At 43.5% G+C, this 17163-nt stretch overlaps 1 protein-coding gene across 2 annotated transcripts in view; it reads right to left on the reverse strand.

The window, feature by feature from the left end:
• The window catches only part of LOC148009099 (uncharacterized), a 240525-nt gene that overhangs the window by 206298 nt on the left and 17064 nt on the right, over positions 1-17163 (reverse strand). For both annotated transcript variants that reach the window (XM_087673820.1, XM_087673822.1), the window contains exon 2: positions 6603-6710. In XM_087673820.1, coding sequence (XP_087529946.1) covers positions 6603-6710 — 108 coding nt within the window. The remainder of the gene's footprint in view (positions 1-6602; positions 6711-17163) is intronic.

Genomic DNA, 17163 nt, shown 5'->3' on the forward strand with positions numbered 1-17163 from the left:
GCACTTCTGTGTTTATTGCTGCGCGGGGTGGGATGCAGCTTATTCCAGATGGACGTAGTAGTATCCACACTTCTGAGGTGTTGCATGTGCCAGGTTTGGGGTATCATTTACTTTCGGTCCATGAGATTTGTACTCTTGGCCTCTTAGTGGAGTTTGACAGTGATATTGTTCGAGTCCTTAATTGTGGATCGAGGAAGGTTCTCTCTGCAGTGTATAAGAAGAATGGTGTCTACAAATTGAAGTCTTCTTCAACTCTTACTTCTCTTCTTCTTACTTCTCAGACACAGTCCGAGCTCTGGCATGCTCGATTTGGCCACCTAAACTACGAGTATCTTCAAAAGGCGTCGCGAGGGTCGTTTGTCCGAGAATAGTGGTGAGCCATCAGCCATGTGTCTCCTACAATTGTGGGAAACTGCATCGAGATGCGATTCCGAACAAAGCTTCTAGGTGGTCTACTTCACCCATGGAGCTTGTATCCACGGATCTTTGTGGCCTGATGAGGACCGAGTCCCTGAAGGGGAGCTTGTACTTCATGTTGATCATGGATGACTACAACACGATGACTTGGGCCTATTTCTTGACTTTGAAGTCAAAGGCTTTCTCTCACTTCAAGGATTGGCTTCTCTTTGAGGAGAATCGTTCTGGCCGGCGACTGAAGACCTTACGTTCAGACAAGGGAGGTGAATTTATGTCTAATGAGTTTGATCGTTTTTGTGCAAATAGGGGCATTCACCTGGAGTTTACTAACACCAATACTCCCCAAGAGAATGGCATTTTGGAGCGGAAGGACCGAAGTGTGATCAAGAAAGCACACATCATGATGGAGCACGGACATACACCTCGGTTTCTGTGGGCCGAGGCAATGGCTACCGCAATTCACATCCTCAATCGATTTCCCACTTCGGCCCTTGACAGGATGACACCTTTTGAGGCTTACTTCGGGACTAAGCCCGATGTCTCTTATTTCAAGATCTTTGGGTGTGACGCTTATGTGCACATTCCGAAGACATAGCGTGATAAGTTCGAGGCGGCTTCTCAACGACAAGTTTTTATTGGCTATAGCTCCCAATCCCAAGGTTATCATTTGTTTAATCCCGTTAAGTGGGATATCTACAAGAGCCGAGATGTGCGGTTCATGGAAGTTCCGGCCACAGAGGGGGGTGAGGAGCACCCCGTCCTTGAAGATCGAGGGGAGAGTTGGGCTCCCGAGACAGTCCCTTTGGAGCCAGAGCCTCTTGAAGGAGATTCTTCTTCTGATTCAGAGTCTTCTCTTCCACCAGCAACCCTCGAGGAGCTTTCGCTGGTGGATGTTCCTGAGTCTTCAGCAGATAGAGAGGGACGCGGAGAAGTTCGTCCTCCTCGTTGGGCCCATGACACACTTCGAGATTCAGGGATCGAGGGGGTCCCTGAGAAGTGAAAACCGCAGAATGGACTGCTGAGATCACGGAGGACCCAGGCACATTCTTCGGAGCTTGTTTGCCCTAACTATTATTTGCTTACCCGTGTTATGCAGGATCGTGCACCCACTTTAGTGAAGGAGGCTTTGCAGTCTGATTATTGGCAGAAGGCCACGGAAGCCAAGTTGGACCTCGTTGGGCCCGTGACACACTTCGAGATTCAGGGATCGAGGGGGTCCCTGAGAAGTGAAAACCGCATAATGAACCGCGGAGATCACGGAGGACCCAGGCACATTCTTCGGAGCTTGTTTGCTCCAACTATTATTGCTGACCCGTGTTATGCAGGATCATGAGCTCACTTCAGTGAAGGAGACTTTGCAGTCTGATTATTGGCAGAAGGCCACGGAAGCCGAGGTGGAGGCTATGGAGAGGAATGGCACTTGATCTCTTGTGCCTCGTCCCTCTCACAAGAAGGTGATTGGTGTCAAGTGGGTCTTCAAGACCAAGTACCTTAGCGATGGTTCTTTGGACAAGCACAAGGCTCGCCTTGTTGCTAAAGGTTTTGCTCAACGCCCAGGCATTGATTTCCATGATACTTTTGCCCCCACTACTCGCACGGCCACTATTTGAGCTGTTCTTGCCTTGGCTAGCCATAGGAGATGGCCTGTTTATCAATTGGATGTGAAGTCGGCCTTTCTTAATGATGACTTGCAAGAGGAGATCTATGTTGAGCAACCTCCTGGCTTTGGATCCTCAGATGGGAAAGTTTACAGGTTGAAGAAGGCCTTGTATGGCCTCAAGCAGGCTCCGCGTGCATGGAACGAGAAGATTGACTCGTTTCTTTAGTCAAAGTTGGGATATCGACGCTCTAAGGCCGATCTGCAGCTTTATGTGCACACTTCCGAGATTGGTCGTGTGTTGTTTGTGTTATATGTTGATGATTTGATTTTGACAGGGGATCATGCACAGAAGGTCCGAGAGACCAAGACAGCTTTACATCAGGCATTCGAGATGACGGATTTGGGGCTTCTTCATTTCTTCTTGGGTCACGAGATTTATCAGTCTCAGAGGGGGTTTTTCATCTCTCAGTAGAGGTACATTGAGCTCTTGGTGACTTTTGAGATGGAGACTTGTCAGCCCATTACTACTATGGATTCGAATTGGAAGACCACTTCACACTCAGATTCTCCCGTGATGGATGCTTCACGCTAGCATCAATAGATTGGATCCTTGATTTGGCTTCTCAACACTCGTGTTGATCTTTGTTTTGCTATGGGTCTTTTGGCAGGGTACATGACTGAACCCAAACAAGTGCATTGGCAGGCTGCCCTGAGGATTCTTCGGTATTTGAGGGGAACCTCTGACTTAGGGATTTCTTATCCCGCAGGTTCAGATGCTTCAGATCTGGTTCTTGCAGGTTGGAGTAACTCAGACTGGGCTGGCGATGTGGACCATCGACGGTCTACTACAGGCTACTGTTTTACCTTGGCTGCAAGTGTTATCTCTTGGAGTAGCAAGAAGCAGCCCACGATAGCCCTTTCTTCTACTAAGGCGGAGTATCGAGTTGCATCTTCCACCACATGTGAGGTTGTGTGGCTTCAGAGATTGTTGGAAGAGCTTGGCTGCCCACAAACTCGTCCTACTCTTCTACGGTGCGACAATGAGAGTTGCATTGCCTTGGTACGGAATCCTGTATTCCATGCCTAGACAAAGCACATTGAGATCCAGTATCACTTCATTCAGGAGAAGTTTCTAGATGGGACCATTGATGTGGAGTATTGCAAGATGAAGGATAATCTTGCAAATTTGTTTACGAAGGCGCTTCCCCAAGTTGTTCTTCGGCAACATTCCAGATCCCTCAGTCTTTTGCCCTATCCAGGATCTAAGAGGGCGTGTTAGAGAGTCATTCCCTATACAGCCGTGGGCAGAGCAATACGGCCACAGTGCAGTCAAAGAGGGTGCCACGTGGCACAGTTTGCAGTGCAGTCGAATAGATTTTCTGTTTGCAGTCGGCCAGTTTTCTACAGTCGGCTGCATTTTTATGCAGCCGACCTGGTGCTGGGAATTTCCTATTTTTTGGCTATTTATAGCCAGTTTTCCTGGCATACTCCAACATTCATTATTTCAGGTTCTGATCTTGAGATCTGTTGGCTGAGACAGATTGTGCTCGGACTGATAGAGATCGAGGTCATCAAGTCAAAGTCATATGCAGATATTTCCTCTACCCCCTTGTGTATTTCTGCACTCTTATACAGCATACTACACCGCAGATTTTCTGCGTTTACACTGTCTTCTTTTCTCTCTCTCTCTCTTCTCTCTATGTTCACTCTCTCTCGGTCTTTGTCCTACGCTTCCGCATCGTTGCACTCTGACACCTCCTTCTTTGTGTGTTCAACTCTCCATCAACTAGGCAATAGGTGGCAGCCTTCCCTCCTCACCATCAAGCATCAGCCCTGCACTCTATGTTCGGCCTTTTCATCCCCAAGCGGCAACTAGCGACCATCTTCTCCATGTTGGCAACCATCTTCTCCCTACTAGCAGACATCCTACATCTGCATTTGTAGCTTCCTGTTGTCGCCCTCTGCTCTGCAAGCACCTTCCCTGCTATCACCTCAGTCATCTAACCCTCCATTGATCAACGTTTGGTGTTTTACTGGACTTCCACACTCTAACCGGTGATCACTACACTTGGGATCCATCTCCGGTGGACGTCACTCTCCAACATTGCATTGCTCTCCCCTTGGCCATTCTGTACACTCTTACATTCATTTACAGCATTCATTCACTTGAAAGTTTCTTCTCTCTATGTTTGAGTTTTGAGTTTTTGCATTTTGCATTTTGTGTTTTGCATTTAGGGTTTAAGTTTTGCTCGTCTCTATTTGAGTCTATGTTTCACTCTTGGTTGTACATGCTATGTCTCCTCAATGCAAACCCTAGCATATCTTCACAACAACCCAAGGAGAATTGCTAGAGGAACTACCCTCACCTTCGTCTGAGAACAAAGGGCGGATCAACATCGGAGCCTTCATTTACCTCTTCTTCATCACCCATTATTACCATGGAGTCCATGTTTCTACCCATTTACCAAGTGGAGGAACCTTCTTTAACTGCCTTGTCTACTAAGTAGTCTTGGCTCATTGATAGTGATACATGGAGTCATATGACTTCTCAAGGTTATTTGTTATAGGATCTCCATCCGTCAAAGGGTCTCGTCTACTAGTAACATTTCTACAGTGCCTATTAGTGGTGTTGGCAGTTTGCCATTATTGCCAAACCATCCATTGAGCTCCGTTTCAAAAGTCCTACATGTTTCGGATTTGGGCTTTCCACTCCTCTTAGTTTATAGCCTTACCAAAATTGGGACCCGTATTGTCTTCCCCGAGCCAGCTATCTTTGTTGAGGATTCCTCTACAAGAGCCACTCTTGTGACAAGTTGGCAAGAGAGGGAGCTATCCATGCTCCATTCCCCTTCCATTGTGCAAGATCCTCTGAGACAACTTTCTTATTGTCACACCTATTCTCGATTGTACACCATTCATCCCAAAGGATCCATCCCATCCCCCACCATCTCCTCTAGTGGTTCCCTCTTACCTTTCATTCCTTTCAAAGGGGGATGATATCGGTGATGTGGCTATGGATTCCTTGGCCCTTTGTGTTTCAAAGGGAAATCCCCAGGATCGTGAGGAGTTTCTTCAAGGCTTCCAATCTACTTTGGGTCTTTCTTTCATGCAACAACCTATTTTCTTCATCATCAAGCCACTATCCTCAACCGCTTGGCCCTTGGTCCCTATTGTTTCTATACATCTTATGGCACCTTCAATAGTTCCTCGCTATTGTTCATCACTTGAGTCACAGACTTGGCTCACCCATCCTCAACTAGAGTTTTCAAGAGTGATCTATTCAAGGCCTCTCCATTTCCATTTCCCTTTCTTAGCAATCTGTTTGATCGGATTTTAATATGGAGAGGGATCTTGCTCCCTAGTTGACTTTCTTCATCGACAAACTTCATTGGCATTGGCACTCTTCTTGCCACCCTTGGATACACATCTCCTTTGGCCTTCTGCCATATCCAGGATCTAAGAGGGTGTGTTACCAGTCATGTGTGTCTTGTGTGGTCATCTCCTACCTATGAGCCTCAATTTGAATCAGACGAGGACAAGAGCTTTGACGTTGTATTTGTCTGTCATTTTATGTGCTTCAAGCACTTTAGGTGGACAGCACAATAGTGCATTTCTTTTTGGGTATTTGGGCTGTCCTGGGCACCCACATTTTAGGCCTAGCCTACATACCAAATTAACAATTAAAAGAGAAATATGAATAAGATTTAGTGTTCATTTCCTAGGGACAAGGGTCTATTGTAGATGCTTGAGCATTTATCAAATACACTAACCCTATTGATGAGATGTCATACGTCATTATTGTGTGTTATATGATGTGTCCTACAAAGAGGTTACTGTATGAGATTGCTTACCAACTTTACATTTTTGCATTTGAATGTTTTGATCTTCCGTTCCACCTTTTTAGGTGTTCTCAACTTTTAATTAGATTTTTATTGGTTAACATTTCATAGGTCTTTTTTATATGGCCCAAATGAGGTCAATTTGAAAGATAACTACGTATTTGGGATCTTGGGACTAAAATGCTTCAATAGATTGAGAATTGTTCCCTTAACATGTAGTTGTTACATGGCTCACACTCAAAGATTGAGTCCTAACTCCCCCTTTAATATCGCTTCAAACACTAAAACTAGTGCCTATAATCACACAACCATTGTTGTTGACCAATATTATCGCAAATTCTCACCCACTTAACCACTATTCAGCCTCAATCAAGATGACATAGCCTATCTCTATAATACAACATCCCCATGACCATTTACTCTCATTAACATGTTGAAAGAATTGTGCAATAGAAATTGGGAGTTGTCAAGAGCTTAGTGTGTTCCTTCTTGTGCCTAACAAAAGGGGCATGCATTCGATGGGAAAGTAGAGAAAAAGAAACTTCATTGTCATCTTTGAAAGGTCTCTAAGATCTATAAGACCAAATGTTTGCAAGTTGATCATGAAAACTCGTCATTGAATCATCTACTTTGCTTTTGTGCAGAAGTTACAATATGTACATAAACACAAGATTTTCAGATTTTGTAATTACTTGCAACTATTTCCATTATAACTATTTCACCAAAAGAAAAATTCAAGGTATCACCTTAAAGACAATTTCTGGGTTAGCTTGATTCAAAGCCTTGCAGCCATTTGGAAAAATGGATATAAGTGTGCCTTCACCTCCAGAGATTGTTGAGTTCCTTTCATATACCTAATACACAAGATCATTCCCCACAACCTCACAATCAGTAAGGGAAAGATCAATACATTAATGACACATCATTGTGTAGCATAAACATTGTGTGTCATAAGTCCCCACAAATTCACCATAACATTATGATATCAACATTGTTCAACACCCACATGAATAAACATGAACCAAGAAAGTTAATAATAGTTGATTAAAGGTTCAAAACACAGGTACTATCAAAACTTTCTTGTTTTATGGAACTGGCTTGCATATTTTGCATTATTTACCCCTCACAGGTTCAAAACACAGGTACTATCAAAAGTTTCTTGTTTTATAGAACTGGCTTGCATGTTTTGCATTATTTACACCTCAAACTTCATATAAGAATGGAGATGATGATTTCTGACTTTACTCCTTCCAAATGCAAGCATAGGAACAATGTAGACACTTCCTACAGGGATCATGACAAGTACAACTTGGCAAATATGAAGAGCAAGGTGGCATCTCAAATCTCTTGATTAAAGCATTGTACACTTTCATGGCTTTAGGTTGACGTTGTGCCTAGCCTCATTGTTATTTCACGAAAAGAAAAGGTTGAGATTGGTCACACCTTAGTCACAAAGAGATGGGATTGGGAAGATAGGTTCTTGTCTAAGTCACCATCTGGAACCCGTTGCAATTGCACCTGAAATTGATTGTGAATACTTTACTTATAGATTTAGGCTATCAGTTGTACTTGTAATGTGGTGCCCATGTGACCGGTATCATGATTGAGCCTTGAGCGCATGCATGATGCAACCATGTGACACCACACAAAAGAAAAGGGTTGGTCCCTAAGTTGTTGCCCAATGCAATCAAAATACTCACACATTCGAGAGTACATGACTCTATCTCCCATTGAAGAGAGAAGGACCAACCAAATATTAGTTTAAATTAGCAAAGACTTGCATGATGAATGGATGGAGACGTTGGGCCTATCAAAGGAACCCCTTTAAACATAATAGCGGAATCTAAGACAGTGGCAAACCCTTTCCAAATAGATCTTCTAATGTCTTATTCTCTTGATATAGCATCAACTTGGGTCAAAACAGTGGCAAACCCTTTCCTAATAGATCTTCTAATGTCTTATTATCTTGATATAGCATCAACTTGGGTCAAAACAGTTGGGTCAAATTGTTGTTGTTCAAGAGATCCCTTTCCTAATAGATCTTCTAATGTCTTATTCTCCTGATATAGCATCAAATTGGGTCAAAACAGTTGGGTCAAAGTGTTGTCATTCCTTATCGAGTACTAGCATAGAGAAGGCATCTCCTCACATTTTTTATTTGGCTTCTAAATGAGAGTAAACAATATCTTCACACCTAGGATGTTACTCTGCATATGGCTAGTTGGCTATGGTAGGCTCTCAAAAGAATGTACGAGATAAAAAGAGATAGAGAGGCACACATTGACCAATAATTGAGGATTAATTTTGACCCGATTTTTGCTGTCGATGTCCAACTCCATATGGAAGCAAACAAAGGTGTTTTCAAATGCCATGTTCAGGCACATCCACCACGTGTGCAGGTTACACCATTTCAATTCGACCACATTTCGTCCTTCCATATCAGGTCAACCCTTGGTTTTTTTTTTCCTATTTTAAGGCAGCACATTGTACATACTTCATTCCATCATTCAGTACTTCATCACCTAGGGGGTCACAGTCCGGGTTATTCATCATTCCTAACTTCCTTGCATTGTTGCCCCTTCCTTTGCAGCTCTATTTCCATCATGTCATCACAATACTGAAATTATCTTCACCATTGAAGCATTTGGGGAAGGTGTTTGGATGTTGCTTGTGGGGCATTCCCGATGCAACTAATGACAACATTAGAAATACGTATGCTACTTTAGTGCTAGAGTCCTCTTAGCTCTCATCCATGTGACTCAAGCCTTGTCCTTCTTGTAGCTTATATAAAGGCAACCCTATTTGACACCCCACATAGTGTGAAGCCACACTCATTGTTCGCTCACCTTGGTTGGTACTTCGCTCTCAGCTCCAGCTTGTTCTGAGTGTCCTTGGTGGCTCACTTTGGGTTAACCCTGCGTGATCATCGTTATTGAATTGCACTGTATTTGACCTGATTGCTCTTGTTTATGCTTTACATCGGCTTATTACTACCTAGCTGCATGATCTTGTGTTTTATAAACATGCTTCCTCTCTCTTTCTCTCCAAACCTTTACTTGAGCCCATCACACATCAAACATGGTATCAAAGCATGGAGTTCTTGAGCAGCCAAGATTGGCTATTGTATCTTGATTCACTATTGTTTCATGTTTTTGTGCTTTGCTGTTCACATCTGTGTTTTCAAAGTTGTGCATAAGCTATAGTGCCTATCGACATTTGTACTACTCCCATGAACTTGCAATTTGGGTTAAAACTTCTCTTTGTGTACTAGCCACTAGATGCACAGACTGAAACACTGTATGTCCAAATTATGTTGCACCTGAACCTTATGTTTTGTGCATTTATGCTTGTGTGGTGGTCAAAAGCAAGTGAATGCAAATAAGCATGTGGTTGGGGCAATCATGTGACAGCCATGGCAAGAAGGTGGATTGCCACAAGTTGAGTGGCACTGCAAGCTGGATACCAGTGGCTTAAATTGTGTCTACTGCCTTTTGAAAGTTGCTGAATCTAAAGCCTCTTCAATGTTGCCTCCCAATGCCACAACGCCACAATCCCATAGCACACTGGTAGTATTGCCAGTATTGGCAACATCTCCACCCCTTGCCAACAACCACATGGCTCCTCAAGAGTCTGCCAGTTACCTCGCACAAACTAAGGTGTTGACATGGATCTTCCAAGACCACGAAACCTTCAGGCACCAATCAAAGATAAAGCCTTCAGCATGCAACGCTACAGTTGTAACAATAGAGAGTTGCTTTAAAAGTTATTAGTCAAATTTTGTTACATTACGTGGAGTCTCAGGCAGCTTATTGAGCCACTAAAATTAAAGGACTGCATTAACACAAAACTGTCATACATTTAATCCTAATTTAGCCCCACAAAACAGCCCCAAAAAGAATTATTCATTCAAAAAGGCATTTTCATTTGGTAGGACAAATGCCCACCCCCTATATAAGGAAATGTGATGGGCATCCATACTTATTCCTAATTATTCTTACATTGTGCTAGCAATTCATCCTCTTGATCAACATCATTACCCTTCTTCACCGATTGCTGCTTTCACCCTCATTGTTGCCACCTACATGGCAGCTAACAACCTGTTCAGCCAGCTGCCAGCTTGCTCAACGAGGGTGCCCATAGTAACAGAGAATGGCCGGAACAAGGCCCAAGACAATGAAATGGCCTTCTGCCCGAAATTTGGCCCAAGATGCAACTCAGCTTGGCGGGACATTCCTTGTCCCGCCGTCCCTCACATGGAAGGGGCAGGGAATTCATTTTGGGATGTCCTTCCCTGTCAGGAGCACGCTGTGATGTGAACCCCAAAGTGTCATTGATGGTCATCAATTGCGCCCACTTCTCTGCTCCCACTTTTGCGCCACTTTCTCCTACTTTCATCTCGTCTCTCTTCACTCTTAGCCTACCCAAAGTGTCCCCCTCTCATAATGGAGTTGAGTGTAGGAACCGGGACCATCATGAACATGGCATGCTCTACCCTGTTCGTAGTAGAGCTCCGTGAGCACCTTTGGGTCGAGGCTGCTAACACTTTGGTGCACATCCTCAACCAGTGCCCAACAAGGACTTTAGACAAATACAAGGCTTGCCTTGTAGTACAAGGGTTTCAACTCAGAAGCAAGGCGTTGACTATGAAGGGACCTTTGCTCCTACTGTGCAGTTGATATCATTCCATTTGTTGGTTGTGCTAGCCGCTCAGCATGATTAGCCAATCTATCAAATAGATCTCAAAAGTGCCTTTCTAAATGGTTATCTAGAGGAGGAAGTCTATGTGGAGCAGCCACCCGGATTTTCTTCTACTGACCGGAAAGATAAGGTCTTTCACGTGTGGAAAGCTCTTTATGATCTGAAACAAGAACTGCAATATTGGTTCCCAAGGATGGATGAGTTCCTTCAAACTCACAAATACCATTCTACGCCTTATGACCTGAACTTAGATGTCCGTATCACTTCAAAGGGGTCAGCTATATCCTACTATATGTAGATGACTTACTTATCACTGGCTTAAATTCTGTTGCTATGGCAAAAATTAAGACCAAGCTCTATGCTACATTTGAGATGACAAACCTCAATTTGTTATCTTATTTTTTAGGGATGGAGGTAGTTCGCGCTGGGGGATGTATTTTTGTGTCATTGCAGAAATATGCTCTTCAATTGGTGGATTAATATTGCCAAGATCAAACACAGTCTGTGGTCACGTCTCTCAATCCAACTATCCATTTATCTAAGGATACCCTAGATCAATAGCCCTTCGACGAGCACACCTATAGATCTCTAGTAGGGAAATCGCTTCGGTTGATTCATACAAGACTAGATTTAGCGTACTTAGTTAGTTTGCTCGGTCAATATTTCACTACACCTAGGATGTCACATTAGAGTGTATGTCTTCATGTTTTGAGATATTTCAAGTGTATCTTTTCTTATAGATTGACTTATGGTTCTAGTTTATGTTTACAAGGGTATGCTCAATCTAATTGGGCAAGAGATCCTGACACCCAGCATTCCCATGGCAGCTACACCTTTACCTTGGGCACAGCTCCCATTTCTTGGGTCAGCCATAAGCCTGGGTAATTCACTATATGTATACCCTCTATATCACGTACGTTCAATGCCTGTTTATAAATAAACTTATCTGTGAATTTTTTCTTGATAAAACATAACCCTTTTCTATTCAATCTGTAAGTAAACCCTTTATATGGGACCCCTTTGCATGTAAAAAATGTGTAAAAATAGTATTTTAAAAATCCCTTATATTGAACCCACGTAATACATACACATATTTATGACTAACCTCCCCGAGGACATAATCAAGAGACGGTGGTAGCTTCCATGACCAAGGCTGAGTATAAGGCTCTCTTTGATGAAACCACTAAGGCCATCTATCTAACAAAGCTTATTGGCGACGCTTCAATCCCCATGTGCTACACTGACTGTCCTCTATTGTGACAACCAGAGTGTGATTGCACTAGCTAGTAACCCATTATCACACCTCGGACGCAGCATATTAGAGTACATTTTCATTTCACCAAACAGCAAGTTAAGCTAGGCACCATCCTCCTAAAGTTTGTGCCTTCATCAAATAATTTTGCAGACATATTGACGAAGGTAGTCAATCAACTGATGCTTCTGTACTTACTACCCAAGATCGTCTTGGGTACACCTTGTTGAGCTAAAAAATGCATTACATACTGATTAGCCTCTTAAACAGACCCAAAATGTGCTTATTTAATGAAAACCTAAAACGGGGCATGGTTCGAGTGAAACCCTGATTTGGGAGGGTCCATCCATATCTATAAATAGATAGGCTGATTCCATTTAGTCTTCCTCCCTTTGTGCATGTCTCTAACCCTTGTGTGTAGATTTCAGCCATCAGTCTCCCTCCACATGGCTGTCCACCCTTCACAACTACTGCCACTCCACCTTCTCCTGCCCTAGCTACTAGCAACTACCCCTAGAGCTACTACCCATTGCTTGGAGGTGTTCCCCTTGCTCCATTTGGTATTGATCAACCATTGCCAGCATCCTCACCTCCTCCAGCTGCTTGCATTTGGCATCCCACTACCAACTTCCAAGGCATCAAGTGACTGATTAGTCTCCTTCCTCTGCATCGTTGTGCCAACTTACATTTGGCATCTTGTTGCCCAAACAACAAGTGTTGAGCACCCTTCCTCCATCAAGCGACCCTCTATCTACTGCATTTGCAGCCTTCTTGTGCCATCTCGGTCCTTTTTCATCATCCAATGGATGTCACCGTCTAATACTACACGAGCACTTTGTACACACTTCATTCATTTCAGAGCTATTCTCTTTTTCTCTCACTCTATTTGTGTTTTCTATGTTTGAGTTTTGAATTTTGCTTTTAGAGTTTGAGTTTTGCACGTTTGTCGTGGTCACACAATCTGTGTTTCCTCAATGCAAACCCTAGCAGCTACTTCACTTTTTTCTTCACATGGTATCAGAGTCGGTGCTCTTCTTAAGAGTATCCTGTGGATATTGTGAAGTGCTAGCTTTTGTGTGAGGCACATGAACGACTCGTAACCGAATCACAATGTCTCAGTCACCTTCTTCTCGAGACTCCATGATGTCTTATCAGGCTTCTCCATCACTAGAGGCCCTGAGGAGGTATTACGAGCTCGGTAAGAAAGACGACACCCCATCTTCTCTTAACAAAGTATTTGTCAACTCATGTGTCACTCTATGCATGCCAGATGGGCTGGGCATTTGTCTGTATTTTAGGCATTTTTTCTATGGGCATTTTCCGTGCAGGTTGGCATTTATTGCTGCCAATCGGCCAACATTATTGCTCCCATATTTTTGTCCTATTTAGTTTGTGGCTCCTCCTCCTACCCATTAAGTCATCATCATTCTTCAAGCTACGCTTCCATTGTTGCACCACTTCTAACATGGTATCAGATTGTAAGATCTAGGTTTCTACTACGACTTTTTTGCTGATTGCACGTCTTTCTTTCCCCTCTTGATAAAGCCTACGTTTTTCAAACCAACAACCTCTGTTTTCAGCCTACGCCTGGATTCCAGCATACAATCATCAGTTTGCTGCATTAAATGCTCAACCATCCTGCATTTTACATTTTCTACCCCAAACCGTGGCTGTGCAACTGTTCGTGCAAGCCGTTTTTGCTGTTTTTGGCAGATTATGACTACATATTTTGCAGCAGTTGGCCTTCATTTCTTATCAGAATTTTTGTTACACTGCCTATAAACTCTCATTTTGAGAAGTCTTTGCTGTTAGTTTGGCTATATTCCCTCTCCATATGCCCTCTATCCTCTATCTTCTCTTGTTCTCCTCTTCAGATGGCTCCTCCCTACACTTCTACAAATGATAAGTACATGGACAGGACTATCTTGCATGGAGTGCTGTGATGAAAGCCTAATTTGTGTAGAAGCGGATTCGGTACATTGTATGTGGAGCTATTTCTCGGACTCAACATCCTTTTCCTCTTCCTTAAGATTTTGATGCAGACAACGATTAGAAAGATGTGCTTACATGGGATTTGGACGATGCCCGTGCATATTCTGCAATGCTTCGATGTATTTCGAAATACATTCTACCAACAATTACCTCCTACAAGACATCTTCCAAAGTATAGTCGAATCTTCTGATGTTATGCGAGGCACCTTCCCCCATGCGTACTATGACCCTTTATGGATAACTTCAACAGATGAAGTTTGAGCCAAAGGACACCATTTCGTCATTTTTGCTCCATGTTACACAAGTACAAGACCAACTTTGACACATGCGGTCTACCCTTGCAGAGGCACATCTCATGGGAACGGTACTCTACACGCTTCCCCTAGAGTTTGATGGAGTAGCCAATGCCTTGCGGACGTAGACATCATCTACACCTATAAGCTTTACACATATGTCCTCGATGTTGCTTGAGCATGAGGCATCTTTGTGTTTACAGGGGAGGCTTTCATTTCGTTTTACGGAGGTTCTAATGAGGCCTTTACAGCTTCAAAGAGGGGTGACATGAATAAGAAGTCAAAGGCCCAATGTTATCACTGTGGTAAAGAGGGACACTTACGGAAGGACTGCAAGGAGTTAGCAACCTCACAGAAGAAGTAAGAGAAGAAGAAGAAGCGGGATGCAAACTCCTCCGACGAGTCCCCCTCTTCCTCAAATCCTAACTTCAATCCTCCAACCAAGGCAAAATCCAAGAAATGGAAGCGGTCCACTTCCTCACACTGAGGGAAGAGCTTGATTGCCCCTTCCTCTACTGCTTTCTACTGGAGGCGACGCGGTCAACCCTCACAACTCTCTAGTGCCAGAGAGGGAGTGTGACTAGGTTGGCAACACATAAAAATGAGGGCTTGATAAACCCTAAGTGAGCTACTTTTCCCTCCTCTCCAAAAGACCCCGAAGCAACACAAGCAATAAAGCTATGTGAGAAGATAGTAAAGCATTGTTTGATGATCGTACATGTGCTACATGGCTGTCATCCGCTCGTGTCATGAGACGTTTTTGGTTAGCCTTTTCATAGATTTTAAGATTTCCAAATTACAGCAATGCCTCAAGTAGGGTGGTAAGATGGGGCAGCCGAGCCTCATCTATACAAGTATATAGGTGTATAGGTTCTAGAGAGGGATGTCCTTGACACATCGATCGAAGTCTAGCAGGTTCAAATCCCGGAGCTAAGATTGACATTCACGTTCATGATGAGCTGATTATTTGACAGAGCGCAAGATTGGCTCCTGGTCTGAGCTCACATAACGGGACACTTTGGCAGTCTTAGCCAAAGGAGGGAAATCCATGGTCACATATGTTCAGAGGCATTTTTAATAGGATAGTCTTGTATGCTACTATGAGACATTATTAATAGACACAAAGATCTATTATGACTCTTCTCTATTTTCAAGAGCTGGTACAATCGACATTGACATTAGGTTCTCTCCAAGGCATCTTGGTAGTGGCTAGATCACCCACTACTTGGGTATCCATGGTTCTACTATAGTAATTCTATGTTGTATGGACTGTGATGCGTCATTATCATTGTATTGTATCAGATCACCCATGATCTAAGAGAGGGTGTTAGCAAAGTATTTGTCAACTCATGTGTGAGTCTGTGCACACTAGATGGGCTGGGCATTTTAGTCTATATTTTAGGCTGTTGAGAAACCCTTCACCCGCAGTTTGCGTTTTTGTGTTTCTATGTTTTGCGTTTAGGGTTTGCAGCCCCAAAAAGGGGCGCCATCCTAGACTGACTGTGCCTATTTATAGGCCACTCTCTCGTTCATTCCTCGCAGCTTATTCATTCAGTCCGTCACCTCTTCTCTCCAGCCTCTCCACTACCCTCACACCCCTTCAGGAGGACATTGCGGTTCGTGGTTCGTGGCTGTCTTCATCATCTTCCTTGTGCTACGGCACCCTTGTTCCCTTGTATCACATTCACTCCATGATTCAAAACTTCATCATTCCATTCATCAGAGTTTCTTCTCTCTTCTCTTATCGTCTCCATGTTTGTCGAGTTCACTCCGTGTTCCTCCCCGCAAACCCTACTGTCTCGCTGGTACGTCATCTTTTGACAAGGCATTTCTTTTGCAGGCATTTTCCACGCAGATTGGCATTTATTGCTGCCTTAATGCTGGCCGAACAGCATTTAGTGCTCCCATGTTTTTGTCATGTTAAGTCTGTAACTCCTCCACCTCATTCAAAAATCATTATTCACCTGGTCTTCCTCTTGGAGAGAGGAGCCAGTGCCGATGCCCATGCAGCTAGTGACTCATTATTGTATGCATCATTCTCGTGTTTGGTATATGGATTCCATCTCCCAAGCACATCTCTGAGTTCTCTTTTTCTGCAGTGTTCTATTTTCTCTCTCTTCTGTCCTATGTTCAACAGTTTATTTCAGCACTTATATGCTTCCATTGATGCACCACTTCTAACACCTTCACCTTCACCTTCTTTTTTTTCTCATGTTCCAAAATTCAGTCTCATGTCAGAGGAGTGTCAAAAGTACTTGTGCATCACATATAGTTGAACTTACACCCCTCTTACCAACTTTGCTACTAAATCTGGACCAGTTGGTAAGGCTGACCACCTCTCCAATCATGGAGAACATACAACATTTGAGACAACTGGTGACCCATCTTCTTCATCTCAACGAGGCCCAGTGTCAAGTTCATACAAACCTTGAGTCATATGAATCAAAACCCTCTCCTGTTTCTCCTTTTGGTGTGCAAGGTCCGAATGATTTTCTGTATGTAAACTTCAGCAGAGGGGGTTCTCAACGTAGACATCCTTCATTAGATATATCTACATCTTTTATTTTATTTCAGCACGTAAGCCACTCTCCTCAAATCCCTCCCATTCCACCTTCTTCTAGCTCACATCTCGATTTCCTCTCTTCTTCATTCCAAAACCTTGGATTACACTCCATGTCTGGATCCCCTACATTGGGAGTTGGAACCTTCGTTTCCGCTCCTAGCACATTTTCATTCTTTGTTCCATATTCACACTTTTCTACCACTTTATATCAACAATGCATCATTACAAGGAATGCCACCCTTTAACACTATACCCTCCACTTACCCTCAAGCCACTTAGCACCATGGGGCTCCATTACCAACAATGCCACCATTTAACACAATTCCCTCCACCTTTCCGCAAGTGAGTACATTATTTCCCATTGGAACAGCTATGATGGGCATCCCCCTCACTACCCTTTAACACAATTCCCCCACCTTTCCACAAGTGAGCACATCATTTCCCATTGGAACAACTATGATGGGCATCCCCCTCACTACCCCTAGTCGCACACATCCTTTTGACCTCTC

The sequence above is a fragment of the Lygodium microphyllum genome, unplaced genomic scaffold (genome assembly GCF_053477565.2).
Source record: "Lygodium microphyllum isolate KBCC unplaced genomic scaffold, Lygodium_microphyllum_v1.1.10 scaffold_40, whole genome shotgun sequence".
Taxonomy (NCBI): domain Eukaryota; kingdom Viridiplantae; phylum Streptophyta; class Polypodiopsida; order Schizaeales; family Lygodiaceae; genus Lygodium; species Lygodium microphyllum.